The sequence below is a fragment of the Strix aluco genome, chromosome Z (genome assembly GCF_031877795.1).
Source record: "Strix aluco isolate bStrAlu1 chromosome Z, bStrAlu1.hap1, whole genome shotgun sequence".
NCBI classification, from domain to species: Eukaryota; Metazoa; Chordata; class Aves; order Strigiformes; family Strigidae; genus Strix; species Strix aluco.
The window spans coordinates 81,681,814-81,704,246 of record NC_133971.1 but is presented as its reverse complement, the minus strand read 5'-3'; the positions used below and the strand labels follow the sequence as shown (position 1 = coordinate 81,704,246).

Genomic DNA, 22,433 nt, shown 5'->3' with positions numbered 1-22,433 from the left:
CAACACTTTCAATAAGAATACTGATTCAGTTTTATATATTGATTGGATGATGATGAACATCTGCAGACTGTCAGCTAGGGTCCTCAGTAGATGACAAGGAAGTAGGTATGGGAACATGGCATGATGCAGGCTGCAGCCAGCCCCCAACTAGGGTCAGTGCAGATCTACTCCTAGTGTGTCTTGTGCCACTATCTCTGTGGAGTGCTTATAAAAGTGTATGCATTTTTTACTCTGTTACTCAAAAATGCTAAACTCTAAGTGTAGAATTAATCAGGATGCTTAAATACAAGCCTAGCATTCTACAGAATCGGCTATATAATCTTTACATCTTAAAAGCAAGGAAAAGATTGAAGGTAAACCAACAAGAATACTTTAACAGATATTGAAAGAATTAACCATGTGATGCAAACAGATTCTAAACCTAAGCTAGTCTGCCATTTGCAGAATATCTTATCACAATTGTGCTGTGTGTGCTCCCAGAGGTAGGTACTGATTTGAAATACTGCAAAAACTTCAGCAAAACTTCCACTTTCAAGCTGAGGAAAGCAGCAATGATTATAAAGAATTGATAGGCAGGGTAGCTGCAATTTGTAATCTGATCAAAACCCAAATTCTGAATTGGTGGGTAAAGAGGTTGGTTTTATTTTCATCAGCCACCCACAGATCAAAATAACTGCTCTGGAATTCCATTGGCTTCAGAAAATCCATGTTGTGAAATGTTTTTTACCTTGTGCAATGTTTCAAATTCTTACACATTATGAGAATTAGAGGGCCAACAATTTAATCTGGGAATATAAACTAACACCGCATTATCTACCTGCAAGCATTTTCTGTCTTCCTGTGCTAGGTGCTTTACAAAAGGATGGAATAGCATACAAGCCAAGTGAAATACTACAGACAAGAGAGAAATTTTATCTTTTAAAACATAATATCAGAGACATGACTTGTAGATTTGAAAGCGTTCAAAATTCTTTGCCCATACAACTACATTGTTACACAAATCTTGGGCCTTTGCAGGAAATAATGCATTATTGATGTTACAATTTTTTCTCCATAATGATAGATAACACATTTGATATTTAAAATATTTAGATTATCCAGACTAAATATTAGCCAGGTAGTTCAGTATCAGGCACTTTAAACTATGAAGTTCTGTGGGTTAAAACTCGTGCTTTTCCTTGGCGTCAAAGGCTGCAGAAACAGTTTTTACCTTAGCATCAGCACTGAATGCCCTAATGCCCTTTCCAATCACTCCTCAGTGTGTTGTACTGCTTAACGATCACCCAAAACTCCATGGTGTTGGGACTGTTTCTGTTCAACATCTTTATTGATAATCTTGATAAAGACATAGAGTGTATCATCAGTAAATTCGCAGATGACACCAAGTTAAGCGGGAGTGTCGATCTGCATGAAGATAGGGGGGCACTACAGAGACACTTGGATAGATTGGATCAGTGGGCCAACGTTAACTGGATGAGCTTCAACAAGGCCAAGTGCCAGGTCCTGCAAATGGGCCACAATAAGCTCATGCATCGCTACAGGCTTGGGGAGGTGTGGCTGGAGAGCTGTGTGGAAGAGAAGGATCTGGGGGTTCTAACTGACAAGCAGCTGAACATGAGCCAGCAGTGTGCCCAGGTGGCCAAGAAAGCCAACGGCATCCTGATTTGTATTAGAAATAGTGTGACCAGCAGAAGTAGGGAGGTGATAGTCCCCCTGTACTCTGCACTGGTGAGGCCACACCTGGAGTATTGTGTCCAGTTTTGGGCACCTCAATACGAGAGAGGTATCGAGGTGCTGGAGCGAGTGCAGAGGAGGACAACGAAGCTGGTGAAGGGCCTGGAGAACAGATCCTATGAGGAGAGATTGAAGGAGCTGGGACTGTTTAGTGTGAGGAGAAGGCTGAGGGGAGACCTCATCACTCTCTACAGCTACCTGAAAGGACATTGTAGAGAGGTTGGTGCTGGTCTCTTCTCACAGGTGATTAGTGACAGAACAAGGGGGAATGGCTTTAAACTCCAACAGGGGAGGTTTAGACTGGACATGAGGAAAAAAATTTTCACAGAAAGAGTGGTCAGACAGTGGAATAGGCTGCCCAGGGAGGTGGTGGAGTCACCATCCCTGGATGTGTTTAAGGGGTGTTTAGATGAGATGCTGGGGGATATGGTGTAGGGGAGAACTTTGTAGAGTAGGGCTGATGGTTGGACTCGATGATCCCAAAGGTCTTTTCCAACCTGAATGATTCTGTGATTCTATCTGAATGATGGTGGTGTGCATGCTGGTTTAATACAACATTTAGCTATCCTTTGAGGCAAAGGACAGGGTGAAAATGAAAGAGGTCATCTCTTTAGGAATACTGTAGCTGTCAACAGAAAAGGAAAATATTTTATACAAAACCTGAAAATTTATGGATTGTTAAAAATCTCATTTAAGAAGTTACATATTTCACTTACTGCTATTGCACAATGAAAATAAAAAGAATTTCTTGTAGAAAAGACTTGCCCATAAATGAGACAGTTGAACAGAAGGAGTTGTGTGCCTATTAATTATAGTTCCAGACTGCTTATACTCTGCCTTAAAGCTGTGCATTCTTCCTCTGTACTTGTGCAATGCATTTATATTGGAAGTCCCTCTTAAAACTGGGTAATCTATTGGTTTAGGGAGCTAAAGATTAATTCCAGATGTGGTCATGCTCTTCTAGCCCTTCAAAAAGTAACTACTGCACCATCTGTTTTGTAATAGACAATTTCAAAGAATGCCAAGGGGAATGCTAAAGACATTGGTCAAATGGCCACATATACCTCACACACAGGAATCCTAGAGGTCATAGTGCCTCAGACAGATCCACATTTTTGCTTTTTTCTCTCTATTGTTCCACCATGGAAATTCAAGGAACAGCTCTCCTTTCTCCCAAAATAGGAAGGAGATGTTTTCCAGATTATTACCAGCGTTGACATGCATGAGGCCAAATTCAGACCTGAATTCAGTGGAATGACTGGAATTCATGGTGACATACCTTATACCTGCCCCACTTTTGAATCTTTGTAGATTATTCCAAACAGCTTTGGGGTGAACTCAATAGCAGGAGGTTAATGCTAAACTGACTTCAGGTGTGGCTGGTTGTCTAAGAACAAATGAAGGATGTAACAGGTAATGAAGGGTTATTCCAGATTATGATATTTTTTATTTTTCCTGGTTATTTCAGGAAGTTTGAAGTAAAGGAATTGTGTCTGTTCTTCTAAATACAGTGCTATGCATCAATATTCTGCTTGCATAACAAAGATGCACTCAGGTCTAGCACCAACATAACTTAAATTCTTCACAACAGTAAAACTGGAGTAAAAGAAGTTCTCTGAAGATTTCCTAAGTATAAATCTGAACTTTAGAGCAGTAACTCATGATTTATGCCAGATAGTCCTGAGAAAAGGTCTAAGCTGAAAACAAAAGGAAACAGAAAATCTACTGCAGGTTAGTCAATCACAATCTTGTGCAATACCAGAGAGTAATTTTTGCTGCTGTGACATTAAGTAAATTGTTGGTAAAAAGAAACAAAGATTGACAATACGACTCTACTTCATTCCTCTTTGCTTTTTCCAGTGCACCCAGTCATGTTTTATACCCATTCTTTTAATATATTATTACAAAAATAGCTTAGTATGTACCTACTTAATTTTCGTTGACTTCGCTGTGGTTCTCTCCATTCAACAGCACACTGCAGAATCAGTGCCTTAGACTGTAAGCTTAGTGTTTGGGTATACTCCAGCTAGATCTTCAAGCCCAAAGTTTGCAAGAAATAAATTAATAGGAACAACAGCTCCTCACCATTTTCCTCTCTTTAGTTTTATTCGAATTGAATTTCTCTTAAGTCTATTTGGGTGGTGTAAGGGAATTCCATACAGTAAGATGTACACTTTTTCAGTATTAAAACATTATTAAAACAAAGAAAGGTTGGAAAGCAGAGTAGAAAATGTCTGCTTTGGAGGGCTTCATCACAGCTTTTAAAATTAAAGACATCCGAAAGAAATACATTCTGAGAGGCTAATAGACGTATTGGTGTGGGAGGATGCATATACACCTGTTAGGTCAAGGAAAGGCCCCATGGCTTAGGACAAGTTTTAATTCAAAATATTAGACTCAATAAATAACACCTAGAACTAGATGTTATACATTGCAGCTACTCACAATTACACTCTAAACCAAAAGCTGCAAAAGGAAAATGGTGCCCAAAAGAAGGACTGAAACCAGAAAATATTTTAAGGGAAAATCATGTGGAGCTAGCCTACAGAACTCATAGGGAAGAGATGGTTTTGAAACTCCAGTCTCTACAGAGCTAACGTGTGTCCTCCAGAGCTACTGAAACATCTCTCATTTCACCTTATGTAGGTATCTGTACTCCCCAGAAGTGCCATAAAACAAGCCAAACAAACAAACAAGCCATCTGAATAAAACTCATTCTTGCAAATCAAGCAGTGTAGTAGTCACACCTGTTGCTGAGACTGGTGTTTCTGGAAGAAAAGACCTCCAGAATGAAGAGGTATTTAGGGAGAGTTTTGTTTTAGACATTCATGTTACACTGCAGCTTAATTCCTGCTTTTGTTTAAGAATTTTTAACCTCTTTTTATCCATTCTATAACATAGCTAATATGTTATCAGAGTCACAAATCCTACTCTATTCCTTCTTTCCTCTATTCCTGCTTTCTAGGCAGAACTTACGCTTTGAAATAAGTCATGCAACACAGGGCTGAAGACTGACCCATCCTTTCAAAAATACTCAAGAATTGGCTTAGGTAAATCATTAGTTGAATCTCAAATAAAGAAAATCCAGAAATTCACTGCCAGTAACTCTCTTCCTTTATTCCATAGTGGACCTAACTCTAAATTCAAATGTACAGATAAATCTTTCAAAGCTCCCTGTTTCCTGGGCTGGGAGGCTAATTTGCTCCAGCTGAGCCCACCACTCACCCACTGCAGACACCTGCAGCACATCTTCTGTGTGGGAAAAACGTGCCAGCCACTTGTGAGCTACAAGCTGGGTCATACACACCTTGTCAAAGTGATCTATTTCATTTAAGATGTATAGATCCAAATTTACACAGCCCAGAGAAAAAAGAAAGCAATCATTTTATTCACTTGACACATGCTGTCTTGAGGAGAGTTCAATTTGTAACAGTAGTTAATCATTCACAAACAAAGGAATACCGTTTTAAAAAATGTATTTGTTCCTCACAGCAGACGATTTAAGACGTGGTGTACTGGGTAACTGGTACAAAATACATGCTCCATGGAAATAACTGTATTTCTAGTGCACATTTTTTTTTGCAAAACGTTATCACTTTAATTTTCATTGTCTTTGTACCTTAGAGACAAGAATTATTACACAGAAAGGTCTATTTTCTTTCTCAGCCATCTTTTGAAATGACTGGATAGTAGTTCTCGATTTGAGGGCGGTTTTTTTTTTTTTTGGTAACAGAGTTGCATCCAGCTAGGACAGATGTTTTCCACCTACCTGACCACCTGTCCGAATCGCATTTACGGACCACAAACTCCCGTGTCGCTGATGACTGCGGAGCTCCCCCTGGTTCGCCTAACGCTCCTCCTGTACTGTTGTGAGGTTACGAGTGTTACCGGGCGAACAGCACAGCGACCCACGAGGTCGCGGTTCCGGGGCACAGCTGTGTCCCGCGGAACAACTGCCGCGGACCTTCCCGCAGCACCCGGCTCTTCCCCGCGCCCCTCCGCCTCTCCCCCGCCGCCCAGCCCCAGGTTAGCCGGCGTTCTGCCACCCTGCTGTCCTTCCCCGCAGGCAATGGCCGACAGCAGGCAGTTGTCAGCGGGGAGACAGACGCCGCGGCAATCTCTGCACGGAAACAGGAACTAACCCAGAAATCCTGTATCAGCATTTTGACGGATCTTTGGCTTTTACACGTTATGTATACCTATTATGTGTATGTGCAGTGGGTGTATAACGTGTGCAAGGCGGTGGACGCGTACTGTTTGCAATCATATGGGATCCTCATTCACGCTGCGGACTGAGCCCATGTGACCATCTGACTTTTAAAGTGCCATCCCCGAAATTACCGGCTGCGTTTGGGGGGCAAAGCCGCGGCCCCTCACACTCTGCTACCCACCGCCCTCCGAGGGCCGTCTCCCACCTCCGTTATCCACCCGTGCGGGGGAACGGCCCCGGAGTGAGGTTGCGCCACACCGCTGGGCCCGCCCGGCCCAGCCAGGCCTAACAGCGCCGGAGCGGAGCAGCGCCGCGCTCTCGGCCCAGGCCGCAGGGGGCGGTCCGGGCCCAGCACCGCCCGCCCGGGCGCAGGCGCCACCGTGAGCCCGCGGCGGAGGGCTGCCCGCCCGGGGACGGCGGCTCCATGCGCTGCCAGGTAGGTGGGTGTAGCCCGCCGGCGGCCGTAGGCAGCGGGCCCTGCGGAGAGGCGAGGCGGGTGCCGGGGAGGATGGCGGGGCTCCCTCAGCCCCTCTCCTCGGCGGGCAGAAAGGCGCGCCAGGGGGGGCGAGGCCTGGACGGGACACGGGTGGGAGCGGGACACGGATCCGCACTGACTTACTCCCCCCCCCACCCCTCCCCGCCGGCCTTTCCCTTGCTCTCCTTCCGACAGTCGGGGTAGGAGGAACGCGACAGAGCTTATCGGCATTAAAAAAAAAAAAAAAAAAAAAGCCAGGGAAAGCTTTTCCTCGTGCTGTTTTGCTTTCGGCCGTTTGTTTTGTTATTTTCGGCGAAGTTAATGTGCAGTAGCGTGGGGTTTTTTCAGTAGGCCGCGCTCCCCTGATAGGTGTTTGTTCCCCGAGCAGGTCTCGGTGCTGTATTTCGCCAGGAGCGCAGAGCTGGCGGGGCTGCGCTGCGAGACCCTCTCGGTGCCACGGCAGATCACCTCTCTGCAGCTCTGGGAGGAGATCGTCAAGATTCACCCAAGGTATTCGGGAAGGCTATTGCTGAGGTGCCCAGAGTTTAACACGGTTGGGTGTTTCTTTGGTAATGACAAATTCAGCGTTTGGAGTTGAGCTGGAACATGTTATTACCATAAAACAGTGACATTACCTTGTTCTTGTAACGTGCAGGAAGTGTTTTGTGTTTTGACCAGTTGGAAATGCTGTAGCTTTATGTATATGCAAGGAAAGACTAGATCCAAGAAATATACCCAAAAGTGGAGCCTGCAGGGTACTTTAAGACAGGAGGCCAGTTGTCCAGGAGGGCTGCGGTGAGGTAATTCTGCTGCATGTGAAAACTGACATGTTACTAACCTGTGGAGAAGGTGAGGTGCCTCAAGAAGGGATCAATCACATGAATTAAGAAATTCATGATAATGTGCAGGTGTTTTTGATCACTTATCTTTACTGTTAGCTGAGTAGCACACTCTGGAAGTCAAGTCAGGAAGGGAACTGAAGCCCTGACACAGCCTTCCAGCCGCTCAGCTCTTACATAGGAGATAAGGTCAGCCAATTTCAGCCTCCTCTGCTCTGCACTGATGGTTGCATTTCATAGGGAGTCTGTTCCTGAGGGAGTGCTAGGTGTGTGCAGTAAGGACCCCTGCAGCACTGATGCTCTTTGGGGGTTGTTGGCAGAATCCCCCCTCAGGTTAAGGCTGAGGGACGGTGCTCAATCCTGTCAGGAATAAGTCTGATAGACAAAGGTGCGGCACCATTTTGGACGAGGGGGTAAAAAAAAAATAGCAAGGTATAACAGTGATTGAGGTCCTCAGGATTTAGTGCTGAATGCACTGGAATTTCCGTACCTTTGGACTTAGGTGCCAAAGTCTTCCTTTAGGCACCACCCTTCTGTATTAGATCTACTCTCAAAAGCTATGAAAAAAATTGACTATTAGCAATGGTATCTGTTTCCAGATGAGAAGCTCTTACCAAACTTTAGACCAGAGGCCTTTTCCTCACAGAGAATAAGTGTGTTTTGGGGGAGGAGGCAGTAAGGAATGAGTGTATTTTACTTTGCAGCCTTTTACTTGGTGTCAGAAGCAGCCACAGCACCTTTGGTTGGTGCGCCATAGTTTGTCAACTTTGTCCTTTTATGAATGATGACTTGGGGCAGTACATTTTGCATGTGCAGTTACTTCACAGCAGCCTTCTTGGAAAATGCTTCTGCTCCTAACTTTTCTGGAAAAACTCAGCGTAATTGTAGGGCATTGACCACAGACTTCCATTTGCATTGCTAATGGATATTCAAACTGCAGCTTGAGTGTAGATGACAATGCTCTTCTGTTCCACCCATTTTCCCCAGTGAATTAACTTGCAAGTGACATTAATTAGACCCCATCGTTCTAATGGGCACTTCAGTTCCATAGTTGTGCTCAGTTCCTCAGTGACTTTCATAGAGTCCTTCCTTCAGTCTGCCCTCTGAGTCAGTGCTACTGTGTTTTGCTCAGCCTGTGCCTTGACTGCTTTTGTCTATCTGGCTGGTAGGAAATAAGATGATTTTTACTTGTACCCATTTGGCGTGGCCTACTTGTTTCTAGGCAATACAGGTCTCTGCTGTCTGTGCCAGATTTTGTGTCTCAAACAATAACAATTTGCACGCTTGCACCTTCTAAAGTAAAATGTTGGCATTCTTCTTCTGCTGTTTTACTGCTGTTGCCCTCGTACTCACGGCACAATTGCACTTAGTGACTAAAGTGACTCTGTGCTTCATGGTATCCAGAGCTGTGGACTCTCACAGTGACATCTCACAGATGTGAAATCAAAAAATATATAGAAGATCTGCCAGAAAACACACCACATCTGCCTCTTAGTTCTGTTGCCACTTCTTATCATAGCAAATGTCAGACCTGTAAGTACAGAAGACCCAAAGCCTTGTAAACTGTGAGGTTACACAAGAGCAACTCTTTGACCACTGAAATCTTTGTAAGATCTCACAAACAGCATCCCACAATGCTTCTTGCCGTGTAGGAAAACTGCTCCAGTCCAGCCAGACTGAATCAGGCAAACATTTCCTTCTAATCCCAGATTGGATGGTTGCTACCTCTTGAGTTATCTTTTCTTTGTTAGAAGCTGTTGAAGTGGGTCTGGTATACACTGGTTCGTTCTGATGTAAGTCTATGACAAATCCAGTTCCTGACTTCTGAAAATTATACTGAGCTGGTTTCTCATTAGCCACCAGAAGAAAATCCAAGAGTAGGAGGTGGGTGTTTGTTGTATTTTTGGAATTGTATTGGAAGCAGAGTTGCGTAAGTCTCAGTGGTATTTACCCAAGCTGATCTAGACTGTACCAGTTTGTTGTTTAATGAAATCTCATGGTTAAATGCAAACACTCTATTTAGAAACCTATTTGTGCTCCTGCCAATCCCCCTCAGGCTTGCTGTCATCCGGGATCAGGTGGTTTTTGCTGTTCAGCAGGAGTACGTGCTTCTTGGAGATCAGCTCCTGGTCCTGCAGCCCGGAGACGAGGTTGCCATCATCCCACCAATTAGTGGAGGCTGAATCTGCCCAGGTGCTTTTAGGTAGGTATCACTTCTTGTTTTGTTTCTATGGAATGGCACCCTGTACTAAAATATCTTGTGGATTCTGTATAATGTTCCAATAACCTTTTCTTGTTTAGGTCCAGAGATGTGATTGCAATTCTCTCCCTCCACCCCAGTACTCTTTTGAGAGAGCATAACTTGCATTTCCTGCTGGAGAGAGCTGTTCTGCTGACCAGGAACTATAAGCTGGTACACCAATAAATGATTAACACATATGCAGTAAATAGAAGAAAATTGCCAGAGAGGTCAGGCATTGTTTTGAATTTGGGTTTTAGGTCTTGTTATTCTTTTGTAGTTGTTTTTGGCTGCCAGTAGCTAACCAGCTTGCCTAAATAAGATAATAATGAAAAACCTCCTGCCACTTTTTAACAGAAAAGTTGATACGGAAGAAGAATTGGCTGCTGCTTAAAACTCCCCCCCCCCTTTTTTTTTTTTTTTGTTTTGTTGGTTGCTGTCAAAGACCAGGTGTCCTTAGCATAGCTTCATTTCTTTGCATGCTTTCAAGTGTCAGTGTGTGTATTTATTGCAGCTGTTCCATTGCTGCTGCTCAAAATCCTTCTTTTCCTCCTCATTCTTAGGTGAACTGATGACTGGTTTCTACTTAGAGAAATTAGAAGTGTCCCCTGTGTCACTGAAACAGACTGATAGTATGAGCTCCTGAATGTGTTGGAGCGTGTACTAAACTTTAGGATGAGAACTCTAATCTGTGTTTATCAGAAATCTCCGTTTCAAACTGTGTTTGATTTCAGTATAAGATAGGGAGGAGGGACTGACAATCTTACCACAGATGTACTAGCACAGTGATCCCTGCTGGTTGATTGTACTGTTAAACTGGGGCCTCAGACTAGTTCATCCTACTGGACCAGACTTTCCTACCAGGAAGGAACCTGTATGCATTAAAAAACAGGTTATTGCTTGATATTTGCAGATAATATTCTCTCAGCAAGTGTGCTGAGAACTCAGTTTACCATGGAGGCTGGTCTCTTGGGGTGAAGAACTAGATGGTGCATGTTTTCTGCATAAATTGGGGCATCAGCACTTGATAAAAAGCAGTCGACCAGTACTAGTATCGCCAAAACCAGCAACAGAGTCTGTTTGCTTTCAGCTTTTGTAGTGAGCTATGGATGAAAGCGAAGATGTGCCAAAAGATTTTATCAAGCTGAAGTCTGAAAAGCTCTCTGTAGATGAGGTGTCAGAGCTGGTCATTTCACCGTGCTGTGGGGCCGTGTCTCTGTTCATTGGTGAGTTTAGTATTTCTGAGCTGGATCTCTTGGTGTGTTTAATAGTCTTAATAAATGGAACCTGGATTGTCTACACTCCAAACTCATGCTTCTCAAATAAATAAATTCCTGGACTGAACCCAGCATGTTTAGAGAACACGTTCTGAATTATTTAGAACAAGACCATGGCAGCTCTTGAACAGTTGCACTGGGACAAAGTGGAGAGAAGCTTCTCTGCTGGTGTGGCCATCCTAGGGTTGAACAGAACAGCAGCTCTGGGGTGCAGAACTGCTTGGGAGCTATTCTTCCATCCTTTTGGACACAGCTTATTCAAGGTGGAAAGTGAGATGTTGTGGCTGTGCAAACCACAGGTCCACACCTGTATGAAAGCTCCTGCAACTCAGGTCTTGGTTGAAAGTGAAGTACTGTTTTACCCATGGCCTGTTGAAGGTCAAGGATGATAACTTTGTCATGTTGCTTAATGTATGTGGTACAGATCTTGAAATCTCTTTGTGCTTAAACCTTAGTGCTACTGGGCTCCTAAATACTGAGCGCTTAAACATTGCATGGGCAAATGCAATAATAGCACTTTAGCAGTTACCACAGAAGATGTCTGAGCCTTGGGCATTACAGACTGCAGACTTCTGTAATGTGTAAACTAAATTCTTGCTTGTATATTAGAGATTTCTCTTGTTCAAAGAATCTCTCTACACAGCCGTGATTAGGGGAGTTCATTTATATGTGCACAATGCTCACCTTGACCGTAGCAGGAGATCGTGGGTTTTACTCGGTATTTATATATAATATACTATTCTAAATATATACTATAATATAGATTATAAATATATAATACATACTTCTTTACTCAGTGCTTTTGGTTGATAAATCATTTGTGTTTTAGGTACTACAAGAAATAATTTTGAAGGGAAAAAAGTGATTCACTTAGAGTATGAAGCATATATGTCAATGGCAGAGACTGAAATAAAGAAAATCTGCAGAGATGTTAGACAGAAATGGCCTTCAGTCAAACATATTGCAGTGCATCATAGACTTGGGTACGTATGGCCGGACTCCATCCTTCTTGAAGTGGAATATTAATCCTTGTCTGGTGCGTGGCTGTGCTTACGTAGGTGCAGGAGCAGCAAAGCTGGCTGCAGGACCAAGCTTTCACTGCAGTGCTGTTTCAGAAATTGTCTTTTTAAAAATGTATGTATTGGTAGTGTTTGCTGGAGTCCACATTTAGCCTGCAGGATCCTTGATGCTGGTGTGATGGTTTGAAAGTGGAGAGAAGATTGAGATTTCATTTGAGGGAAGGAGAGACTGTTGGTTTGTTTTATCTTTTTTTAAAGACGTGAAGTTATCAGCACTTTCTTTTTTCTTCTCTCTTCCATTGAGGTGCTGCAGAATGTTTTTATTGTCAGATTTAAGTCAAATTATGCCATAGGGAACCTGAAAGCTTAGACTATGGGGAGGGGAGAGGCGTGGTAATTGCCAACCATGCTTACTGAAAAACCTCCTGTTGTTCCTCGAGTCTTGGATAAGCATTTTTTGTTGGGTTCAGAACATGGAATACAAGTATTTGACATACTCTTGAGTCTTCACTGTTCATCAGATTTCTCATTGAAACCAGCAGGATTTGCAGAGTGTTTCAAATGCTTGTTTCCTTTTCTCTCAGCAGAAGGAACTTAGGAGATGATTGCAAAGGGTAATATTAGCTGTGGGGGGGTAGTTTCCTTATATTTCCTTGACAGTCAGCTGAGGGAGTGGCTCTTTTGAGGACAGCTCGAAGCATTTAAGCTTAGATTTTTCCTATGAACTGTTTGTCAGAGGAGTCTTACTATAGAGGGATGGTTGGGAGGCAGCTTTTGGGAATACTACCTTTGAGGAGCAAAACAAAGCCTTGTGCTACTTCTGTTAAGTTTGGAGAACAACACACCTAACAGGAAAAACTTCATAATTTGAAATCAGAATTTGTGAAAAATAAGTTCCATTGCAAAATCTGCATAGTTTGAGGCACTTAATTTCTTCGTTCCCAAATTGTTGTGCAAACTGAGATGATTTCTTAGGTTTTCAGGTAAGAACTGCCTGTTCCTAACTTATTGTTCATTATTAAGCCCACTTCCAGTGAGCTTCCTGTGCATTGTTGCAAGTTAGCAATTCTCCCCTCTTAATTCCATAGACTTTATTTCAAAAAAAAAAAAAGAAAGGATAGAAGAAAAAAGCCTATGTCTGCTGGGTTTATTTATTCTAAAGCATGGAATTCTCACATCTGTACTGATTTTGGTTGTGGTTTTCTTTCTTTTAAAAAGTGTATAATCTTTTGGACGTGGCTTGACACTTGCTCAGTATGAATGAGTCAGGAGAGCATGTGGCCAGAATACTGACGTGACATGGCCACAACTTTTGGGTGCTCTTGATGTTAAACATTAGCTAAAGTTGCTGTTGTTCCTCTTCTCTCCCTAGTGTGGTTCCAGTAACTGAAGCAAGTGTAATTATTGCAATCTCCTCTCCACACAGAGCAGAATCCCTTGAAGCTGTAATGTACTGCATCAATACCTTAAAAGCATCTGTCCCAATATGGAAGAAGGTATGTTTGGGGACAAATTTGATTTTCGGTCTGTGCCAGAGTCATAGGCAGCTGGGCTAAAGGCTGCTGCTGCTCTTAAGGGAAGCAGCTGAAGCATTATGGGCAGCAGTTGCTCCTGACAGGATGCCAGTGTCTAGCACCAGTGAATTTCCTCTGATGCAGCCAGGCCCATCTGTGGCAGGTATGGCACCTGGAGGAAGGCCCTCTCTTGCCTGTACGACTCAGCTCCTTTTCCTTTTAACACCACCCTGCGGTCAAAGTGAAAGAGCTCTGAGCTCTTCTCTCAGTTCTGCATAGGCTTGTGGAAAAACTTTGAGTCAGCTTTGCTTTGGACAGCATTGCAGTTTGCAAGTAAAAGTGGTATTTCTTGTCTTTCTGTTTTCCCCTCATCCCTATGGCCTTGAGAAAGCCTGAAGCATTAAGCAACAGCACACAATGAAGGGATGAGCAGTGGTCCCAAAGCTAGTATGGGCACACAATGTGTGGAGAGACCAGCCCGGGTCTAGGAGGAGCCTCATTACATAACCAGTGTAGCATGCAAGTAATGAGCATTATCTCTGCCGCCTTTCCGAGGCAGAACTTGACATGTGGTAACAGTGACGTTCTCCACATTACACCACTTTTCTGACACCTCTTTCAGGAGACTGGAGTTCTGTGGTCTCAGAAGGAATAACCAGGGACTGAGAGTCCTGCTGAATTTGCTTCTTAGGACTGGACTGCTGCTGGGTAGTAGTCCAGTCTGTCCTGAAGATCTCATGCTTACTGTATTTTGTGTGTTGTTGTCATTTTTATTTTTTTGATATTGACATTTTGTACGCACTTTAATACTCTCCTAAAAATGATGGTAAATTAACATGGCAACATGTTAAAAGGGCAGTTTCAGACACAAGTGCTGTGTACTTTACAGCTTTTACATAATTTCTTCTAGATCTTTCTTGAATTAACTTCAGTATAGATGGGTACTTCTAAAATTAATGGGGCTCAGCCTGAGGTTCAGCATCTGCCCACATGTAAGCCAGTGTTCTAAGGGTGCTGCCCTCTTTTCTGTTTGCCAGTGAAGTGCTATGTAGTCCTGTTGTGAACACTAAATAATAGCAGGATGGCTGTTGAGTTGTTTGGCCTGGCTTGTGGCTGTATGTAGCAGACTCTCACAATATTTCCCATTCTTTGTTTATATTTGCAGGAGATTTATGAGGGTGAATATTCTTGGAAAGAAAACAAAGAATGCTTTTGGACAAATTCAGAGAAATAACTGTACTTTTTAAAAATAAAGTGTTACTGTTCCTAATGAGCATACTGGTTTAGCTTTGAGTTGTTTTTACAGAGAATCTGTATGTTTTTAAGCAGTTGTAGTGGACTTTTCAATCTGAATAACTTAATTAGGACCGAATGAAATAAATGAGTAATAATTAGGGTTTTTAGGTGTTCTTGACTCACCTTTGAAATCATCTCTGTGCATTTTAACATGGAGTCAGTTTTTAAAACAATCGCCCCTAAAATTCTTGGTTGCAAGGTGTTTAGTCATCTGTGATACATACTGCTTTAATACCTTTACATTAGTAGTCTGTGATCACTGTCTGCATGGGAGGTCACAACAGGACAGTTGGATTTTTTTTAAATCTTAAAAAAAGGCCTGAGTGGTTTAATTTTATGTGACTGTAGAATCAATTTGCAAGCTTTATCCTGTTTTCACATTCTTGTAACATGAAAGCTACTCGAAGTAGATTAAACATTTTGGTATAGACAGAGAAGAAAATACAAACTATACCCCAGAGTTACTAACTTTTTAGTAGTGGTTACCTTCCAGTAGCTCTGTCTCACAGAAACATTTTTACTGTGCAGCTGATACTACAAGTCCGGTGCATTAAACAAAAATATGGACAGACCTTGATTCAAAGTTAGATCTGATACTTTACCAGCAACAAATTTGCACTAGCAGTAACATGCAACCTGTAACTACTTAATGATGTCTAGACATGATTAATTTTGAAGCTTTTTTGGATGTATAATTGCATGTTGTTGCAGGGAAGAAAAAAAAAGCCCAGCTATTATTACAGACAACTATAAATTTAATTAGTTTTACTAGTTTGATTTTAGACATGTTAGGGTTCAAAGTCATTGAAATGGATTATTTTTTCAAAGGAAAATGAGTCTGTTGAACTTTTTGCAGTTTATGTATACATTTATATTCACATTTATTATTTTAATACAGTTTTCCTCTTGTTCTGTTTTGAAACCTAGTTAAAAGGGAAAAAGACTGACATAGTATGCCTGTGCTTCCATTGGAAACAATGGGGTGCTCAACTGAGTAAGATCATTTTATTGATATTATTGTACTGGTCATGATAGTGTTTAGATTATAAGAGTTCAAAGTCCCATAGTGTATGGCATTTTTTACTAATGCTAGTCATCATTATCAATGTAGACAAGATAGATACAAAGGAAGGGAAATGAGATAAAGTAAAATCATTTGCTCAAATTTATATATCATTACATCACATAACACTTAAGCCTCAGCTGTATAATCCATTTCATTGTGTTTGCAGTAAAAATCTACAAACAGCTGCTAGCTGCACAAATTAAAATGAGAAGAATAGGGGATGATCTTTTTTCCCACAGTGATCTTAATCAGTTTTAATACAGTGATGGTTACTGTATCTGGATTAAGTAAACCCCAGTGAAACATACAACTTCAGACAGAAGCATTGTTAAACTGTGTGCTTGTTAACTTACTGATGTGCTTTCCTTGGTGGAAATGAGTCCTTCCTCTGCAGAACAGCAGCTGCTCCTTGCGTGTTTACACATATGCAGCCTCCAAACCATGTGGGCCCTATTATCTAGGCAGAGCTGAGAAAATTCAAGATTGAATTTTCCTTTGATTTGTAGGTTGGAGAAGCCCTCTGCTATTTGAATGTCATTTTTACCAGGAATTGTACAGAATCCTGTCTACAGATCACTTCCTCCATCAAACAGTTCTGTTTCTTCCCATTTTTGGTGTTCATTTTTCCATGTTCATGTTTACTGTTACCATGCAACTAATTAGTGTTTTAATTTCACAAAAATAAATGGCTAGCTTGCCTTGTAGTGGATGGTTTATGAATGAAGTAAAACCTATGCAGTGCTTGCATACTGGTGCTGTGTTCTGATACAGAAAAACAGTAGTATTTAGAACAGTGAAATTGTACTCGGTGCCCTGTGATTAAGGGCGATTTCTGTGTTGCACTAGTGCCTCTCTAGTGCTGCAACCTCCTGGAAGATTTCTCTAGGGTGACCTTAAGTGCACCTTCCCCATCAGCAATGCAGCTGGGAAGGAGGGTGCAGAAAAGAAGGGAAAGAATAATTGTGTACTTCCCCACAGCGACCAGGAACAATGAATGGAAGAGATGTTGTACTGAGTCACAGCTGAGTGTTACAATGTGTATATGCTGCCATGGTCAAAACAATGAAATGTCATTTTGTGTCCCTAGCTGTGCATGAGGCAAGTACTTCTTTGTTCTGGAACAATGATGTATCAGTCTTATGTAACTTTGGGTTCTTCAGCTGGCATCTAAAAGCGAAATGGAAATGCCCCTAGGAGGGATGATGTGCATAATTAGAGGTAAAATGTAACTTGCTGAAATTTAAGTCCATACTCCAGGCTCAGTGTTCCGGCTCCCTCTGTAGGGCTACCGTCTCTGCTAGGGCAGTATTATCGTGAAGAGGGCCAAGTTACTCTGTTCTAAGATAGCTGCCTAAGGCTGTGTCTGTAGTGACCCAGAAGTGTTTCCAAATTTCCAGGCCAGGGGATGAATCCCAGCTGTGTCTGACTGTGTGTCAGGCAGAGATGTGGCTGCACGTGTCCTGGTTTCCATGCAGGACTAGGCTGCTGGGTGAGGGCTACCTTGTGTTGTGGTGAGGTCTGTGAGTGGGGTGATAGGCAGCTGCAGATCAATATACAAGGCAGTCCTAGCTTTCTGGGACAAGTCCAGCTGTTCTGCCTTGGTTATAGGGGAGGGTAATCCTACCCCTCTGTGGCTCTTCCAGCGTGTCACAGCATGCTGCAGAGGTGGTGGCTCCAGGTGCAGACATGTTCCTGAGAACAGATGCTGCAGACCAGAGGGTCATCGTGTGCTTCCTGTAGAGATCTGCCAGATGAGGGGTGTTTGTGGAAGAGAAGTGCATGTCTTCAGAGCAAGAATTTGGCCTTCTGAAAAGATGTCTTGGTCTTGGCTGGCAACATTTGAATACACTGATCCATCCCTTTGTCTGGCAGAACGTCTGTATACCAGCATTGCTTAAGAGTTTCCTTTCCTGATGCTGATTTTTCTTCAGCTCTGTTCTCAAGAGAAGCTCAGCTTGATGAGTGCTATGAAAACAGTAACGGATGGATTGTCATGAAATAAACGGGGCGGGGGGGGGGCACGGAACTGTTATAAGGACCCTACCCAGGAGATGGCAGCCGAGAGACGGCTGTGCGGGAGGAGCGGCTCCCAGCTCGCCCAGGTGCTGGCTGTGCTGGGAAACAGGCGCTTGCTTCGGCTGTCACTCATGAATGTGCCGCTGGTCGCATTTAGGAACGAAGCCTTTGCTCAACTTTAAACTAGATTTTTAGCTTTTGTCTCGTTACAATTTTCCCATAGTCATTCATGGAATTTGTAGTTTTATAGACTAATGCCTTCATTTGCTCCATCAAAAACATTAAAAGGAAAAAACTGCTAAAACTAATTATTAACAAAGTGAAATTGTCTGTGAAAGCAGACAATGCTACCCCATGCCCCCCCCCCCCCCCCCCCCCCCAAAAGCTGTGAAAACTCAATCTTGAGCTCTTCTGTTAAGTGTCCTGTGGAGGTACTTGAAGAAAGAGACTTAAGAATAGGCTGATGAATATAAATCAGCAGGTTTTTTAGTATTTTAGGCTTGTTTTTTAAACCAAAATGAACCATACAATTTGATCTTATCAAGTGTTATAAAAATCAGCACCCTGATGTATCTGTGCAGCAGTTGTTTTAAAAGTTCTATTTTGACTATTTTAAGAGGCAAATAAATTTTAAAAACTGTTAGCACACCAAAGCCTGTGATTGCTTATGAATAATTGATCATAAATGAGGGCAGAAAGGTTAACTTAAAATATAGAACTCAACTTTTCTGAGACTGTGAAAATTATGCACACTTTATTAAAGGCAATAAAAAGTTGAGGCAATTAGCTATAGATTTTGAGACACATTTTCATACCTTCATGTTCTTTAGTCTTTAATTTGGAAGCTTTTGTTGTACATCAGTTTTGGATATAAAGAGTAGTACACACAAGTCAGTATATAAGGCATCTGGTCTTCAATTCTGCAGAACACTGAGACTTGGTGAAAGATGGAGTTTTGTGCCTTAAGATTAGGGTCATCTGGTTCTGTATTATGGAATTGTTAAAGTTGGTAGCCTGAATGTTTATGTACCACTGTTAAAAGTAGGGAGAAGTTGAAAGTGGAAAAAAAAAGAGGAAGCTCTATAAAAGTGGCTAGTTTTCAGGTGGTAGTTACTGCCATGACTGTCTATTCACAGCCGAACTCCTCCCTCTCTTCCTTTCCTACTGTGCTCCTGCTGAAATGTCACATTCAACTTTCTGAGCACATGGTGGGGAATAGCCAGAGCTGGTGTCAGGACATGCTACTGCTCACCAATTCTGTACACAATATGAAGTGCAGAGCATAAGACTGGCAGAGTATGGTGTAATTTTAGATACCAGTGATGATAACCCCCATGTTTATAGGAAGGCCTGACCGTGGTAACATCAACTATTCAACCAGAGATACTCAAATACAGCTGTTTTGTACTAATGTGAATTGACTTACACTACAACATAGCTTACCGGTAGTGTTATACTCATGACAATAACCTACAAGACTTCAAGTGCAGCTTCTTTGTAAACCTAGCGGAGTCATACCCTTAGGGTTTTCACTGTGCGCTGCTGGAACAAAGACAGATTTGGCCCCATTTTAGGTAGTGCTTTTTCCGTAGCATTTCTTCTCTTCAAGGTGCTGTTTAAAAATAAATGAGTCTGTGTTCAGCAGTATTCTTATTTTTATTGTAGTAACGCTGTTAGGCCCTCAGATAGGCACCACAGTGATACAGTCCCTGCTCCCATAGAGCTTACATGCTAGCTTTCAGAAGTTAAGTTTGATTATAAACTCTCTTGTATGTCCCAAATCTATACATAGGCTCATGTGAAACTAACTCTGATACTGGACTTGATTCTAGTACTTCAGGAAGTCAGCAGCTAGATTTCAAGACCAGAATCAGATATAATTTGAGTTTGCTGAAGGTATTCCTGACTTTTCTTGCACAAACATAAGCACATGCTGAAGCTCAACATTTCAGAATATTATTTCACCTGTAACGTGATGTTTTAAAAAAGTAAAACTAAAAAAAATCCAACCCCTTGCACATAATACAAAATATACATATTATTTCCAGCATTATTTGCAGCTGTGCCAACTTAAAAGTGCAATAGAATAGACTCGCCCATTACAAAAACAGAATTAACCATTTAAGTATTAATTGTGAAAGGCAAACTAGTAACTTGAAGTGGTTAAGATACAAAAACCTTACCCATTGCTATGCCTTCCCTTTATTTTGGGAAAAAGTAGTATGTCCAGGCTAGGGGAAAAATCCTGTTGTCTGGGACAAAATAATACCCAGTGAAGACTAGTGAATTGATCATTGCTACCTGGTTGATAAACTGTTAAATCCCCAAAGAAGTTGGATGTCAGATACTGACCTGTACCTCCCACCGAAGGTGGAAGAAGGAAATCTGGCTGAATGCCTAAATTTCTCTTGCAAACAGCACCAGAAATGAAAGATGCTGCCATCTGCTGCGTTGTGAAATTCCCCCTCTAGCCTGGAGTACATGACCCTGGTTATGTCGGAGCTTCCCACACATCAGGGTGTAGGGTTTTGTTTTCTTCCTCACAAGTTTATACAAGAATTGAGGCAGACAAATTTTCATCTTTACTGTCAGAGCATCTGCCCTCAGGGTTTATAATTACAAGTCAGGAGCTTATTCTTTAGCTTTATGCAATTGCTACTCCTTTTTTTTTTTTTACTTTTTAAATAATTGGTTTGGTCACAAACTCAGCTGATGGCAACAGTCTTGTTTGACAGTCAAGGTCAGAATCTGGATTGTTTTTCAGAACGTTAAAAAAAAAATCCCAAAAACATAACATTTCATAGATACAAAATAAATCCAAAACACATATAAAACTACACCGAGCACAATCCAGCTGTCACTGCAAATGAAGTTGTTTATTTGAGAAAGAGATGGTTGGCTCCTGACTGATTACTGATTAAAAAAGACTGAGTAAAACTTTCAAACATGCTCAAGCCTAGTTTTTGAAGACTCTCAGAAAATAATCTGGAAGGTGCCTAAGCATAGTTACAGCCTAGCTTTGGGGAAAGAAAACATGACCGGGTTCTGAATCAGGCACATTTAAATGTTTTACTCTTCAAGTAAATCACCTCAAGTTGGAAACAATCTCACTTGTGTGGCAGCATCCATAAGGCAAAACACATCTTCTCTCACAATTGATTATAAGCATAACTGCCAGCCATGAGAAAGAAAGGCAGCCAAAAGGCCAATCCCCATGACTGTTACCAGTCTTACAACGTGGGCCTTTTTAGGACTGAGCTTTCATTAAAACCAGGCAGCATAACAGCATGTGATAAGCTTGAGGTGTGTAACCAACAAAGTCACCCAAGTGTTGTGCTCAGAGCTCATTCCAGAGCATTACAGTACTTTACTGTATAAAACATAAAACATAACTTCAAGACATGAACATGTGGGACCAAATAAAATGTGACAGGTAAGGAGGTCATACTGAACTTTGGTCTCCTGGAGGGCACTGAGACATTGAAGAAACAAGTGCAGTAAACAATTTACAGAGCTTAGATCTTCACTGTCCTCTGCCCTAATGTGCATACTTCCTCAGTCATCATCCCCTTTAGTTCACTTCATACTCCCTAGTCTTGCAAAATCTTTCAGTATAGAATTAAAGGCAAGATCTTGACTGTCTTCCCTCTTTATGTCAAAAGCCAAACTGATGTCAGAGGGACTGCGAGCATAAAGCCCAGTGTAACAGTAGTGGTAGTGCTTCTCAAGATGAAATCTGAAAACCAATCATAACATTGCGGAGAACATGCTGTAAGTGATTATGAAATTCATATTTTCTTCCTGGAGAGAAAGTATGCAGAAGGCAGTTATGCATACCATTTGGCAGTACTTCCCCAAAACAATGTACTTCAGTAATTTAGTTGTGACCTTAGTGCAAGGAATATGGTGAACTTTTGGAACAGTTTGCCCATCCAGTTGTCCTGTAGCACCCAGACAGACATCTTTATATGCAGTTCCCACTTTATAGATTAGTTAAGACAAAGGTTTGCTGGTGCAAATTATTTCTCTAAAACAATAAGGATGGAGCTAGTCAATGAAAAAATGAGTTTTCTTCCTGTCTGGAATCAGTATTCACCACACATTCATCATCAACTTAATGGAAAATGTCCTTTACACATATGGTACTTGTCAACTGAATTACGAACTAATGCTGTTCCACAATAATCTGAAATAAATTGCTCTGTTTCACTCTGCAGTGGATCAGGAGAAGGGCTGCTGGCACAATACATTACTGTAAACTCCGGACCTGCCAGTTCTAAGGGCTAAGTTTGTTTGAAAGGCAAAAATTTACAAGAAAAGGCACTATAAATCATTTTTGAAAAAAACAAACTGTCCTGCAGTTACTCTTATAATAGAGTAGAATCTGTAAAATATTTTCATCTATAACAAGACACTTCCATTAAAAATGTTTAAATGTTACTAAGCTTTAAGGCACTCCAGCTGAAGAACTGACTGGATCACAACTACTGTTGGTGGCTCAGATCTCTCTTTATCCCCATAACTCATCATCTTCAGTCTTTGTCCTTTGTGAGTTCTGTAATTTCATCAACATCTTCTATATCCTGTGTCATTTTCTCATACTGTCTCTTGAAGAAACCAAGCTGTGAGGAGTATTAAAATAACACCACAACACAGTAAGTCATTAATAGTTATATTTCTCAGCTAAGCTAAACAGTGCAATGATAGAAATGCACGTGTGTGCATGCACACACATACAGTGTTTGATT

General features: G+C 41.7%; 3 protein-coding genes across 5 annotated transcripts in view; 2 read left to right on the top strand and 1 right to left on the bottom strand.

The window, feature by feature from the left end:
• Positions 1-6,217: 6,217 nt before the first annotated feature.
• MOCS2 (molybdenum cofactor synthesis 2) lies at positions 6,218-9,452 on the top strand. The gene is made up of 3 exons (XM_074812723.1): positions 6,218-6,380; positions 6,808-6,929; positions 9,315-9,452. Exons 1-3 carry the CDS (start codon positions 6,369-6,371, stop codon positions 9,439-9,441), a joined length of 261 nt encoding a protein of 86 aa, XP_074668824.1. The 5' UTR covers positions 6,218-6,368; the 3' UTR covers positions 9,442-9,452.
• A 1,135-nt stretch (positions 9,453-10,587) lies between these two features.
• On the top strand, positions 10,588-14,581 carry LOC141918355 (molybdopterin synthase catalytic subunit). The gene is made up of 4 exons (XM_074812722.1): positions 10,588-10,723; positions 11,604-11,757; positions 13,166-13,289; positions 14,473-14,581. Exons 1-4 carry the CDS (start codon positions 10,603-10,605, stop codon positions 14,539-14,541), a joined length of 468 nt encoding a protein of 155 aa, XP_074668823.1. The 5' UTR covers positions 10,588-10,602; the 3' UTR covers positions 14,542-14,581.
• Positions 14,582-19,322: 4,741 nt separating this feature from the next.
• Positions 19,323-22,433, bottom strand: part of ITGA2 (integrin subunit alpha 2) — a 69,922-nt gene continuing 66,811 nt past the window's right edge. For all 3 annotated transcript variants that reach the window (XM_074813715.1, XM_074813714.1, XM_074813716.1), the window contains one exon: positions 19,323-22,307. In XM_074813715.1, the coding sequence (XP_074669816.1) occupies positions 22,218-22,307 (90 nt within the window). In that variant the 3' untranslated portion in view covers positions 19,323-22,217. The remainder of the gene's footprint in view (positions 22,308-22,433) is intronic.

Coding starts and splice junctions, on each gene's coding strand:
- MOCS2 (XM_074812723.1), top strand. Junction 6,930..9,314: donor ATCGTCAAGATTCACCCAAG/GTATTCGGGAAG, acceptor AATCCCCCTCAG/GCTTGCTGTCATCCGGGATC.
- LOC141918355 (XM_074812722.1), top strand. CDS start 10,603: ATGGATGAAAGCGAAGATGTGCCAAAAGATTTTATCAAGCTGAAGTCT. Junction 11,758..13,165: donor GCAGTGCATCATAGACTTGG/GTACGTATGGCC, acceptor TTCTCTCCCTAG/TGTGGTTCCAGTAACTGAAG. Junction 13,290..14,472: donor CTGTCCCAATATGGAAGAAG/GTATGTTTGGGG, acceptor TTATATTTGCAG/GAGATTTATGAGGGTGAATA.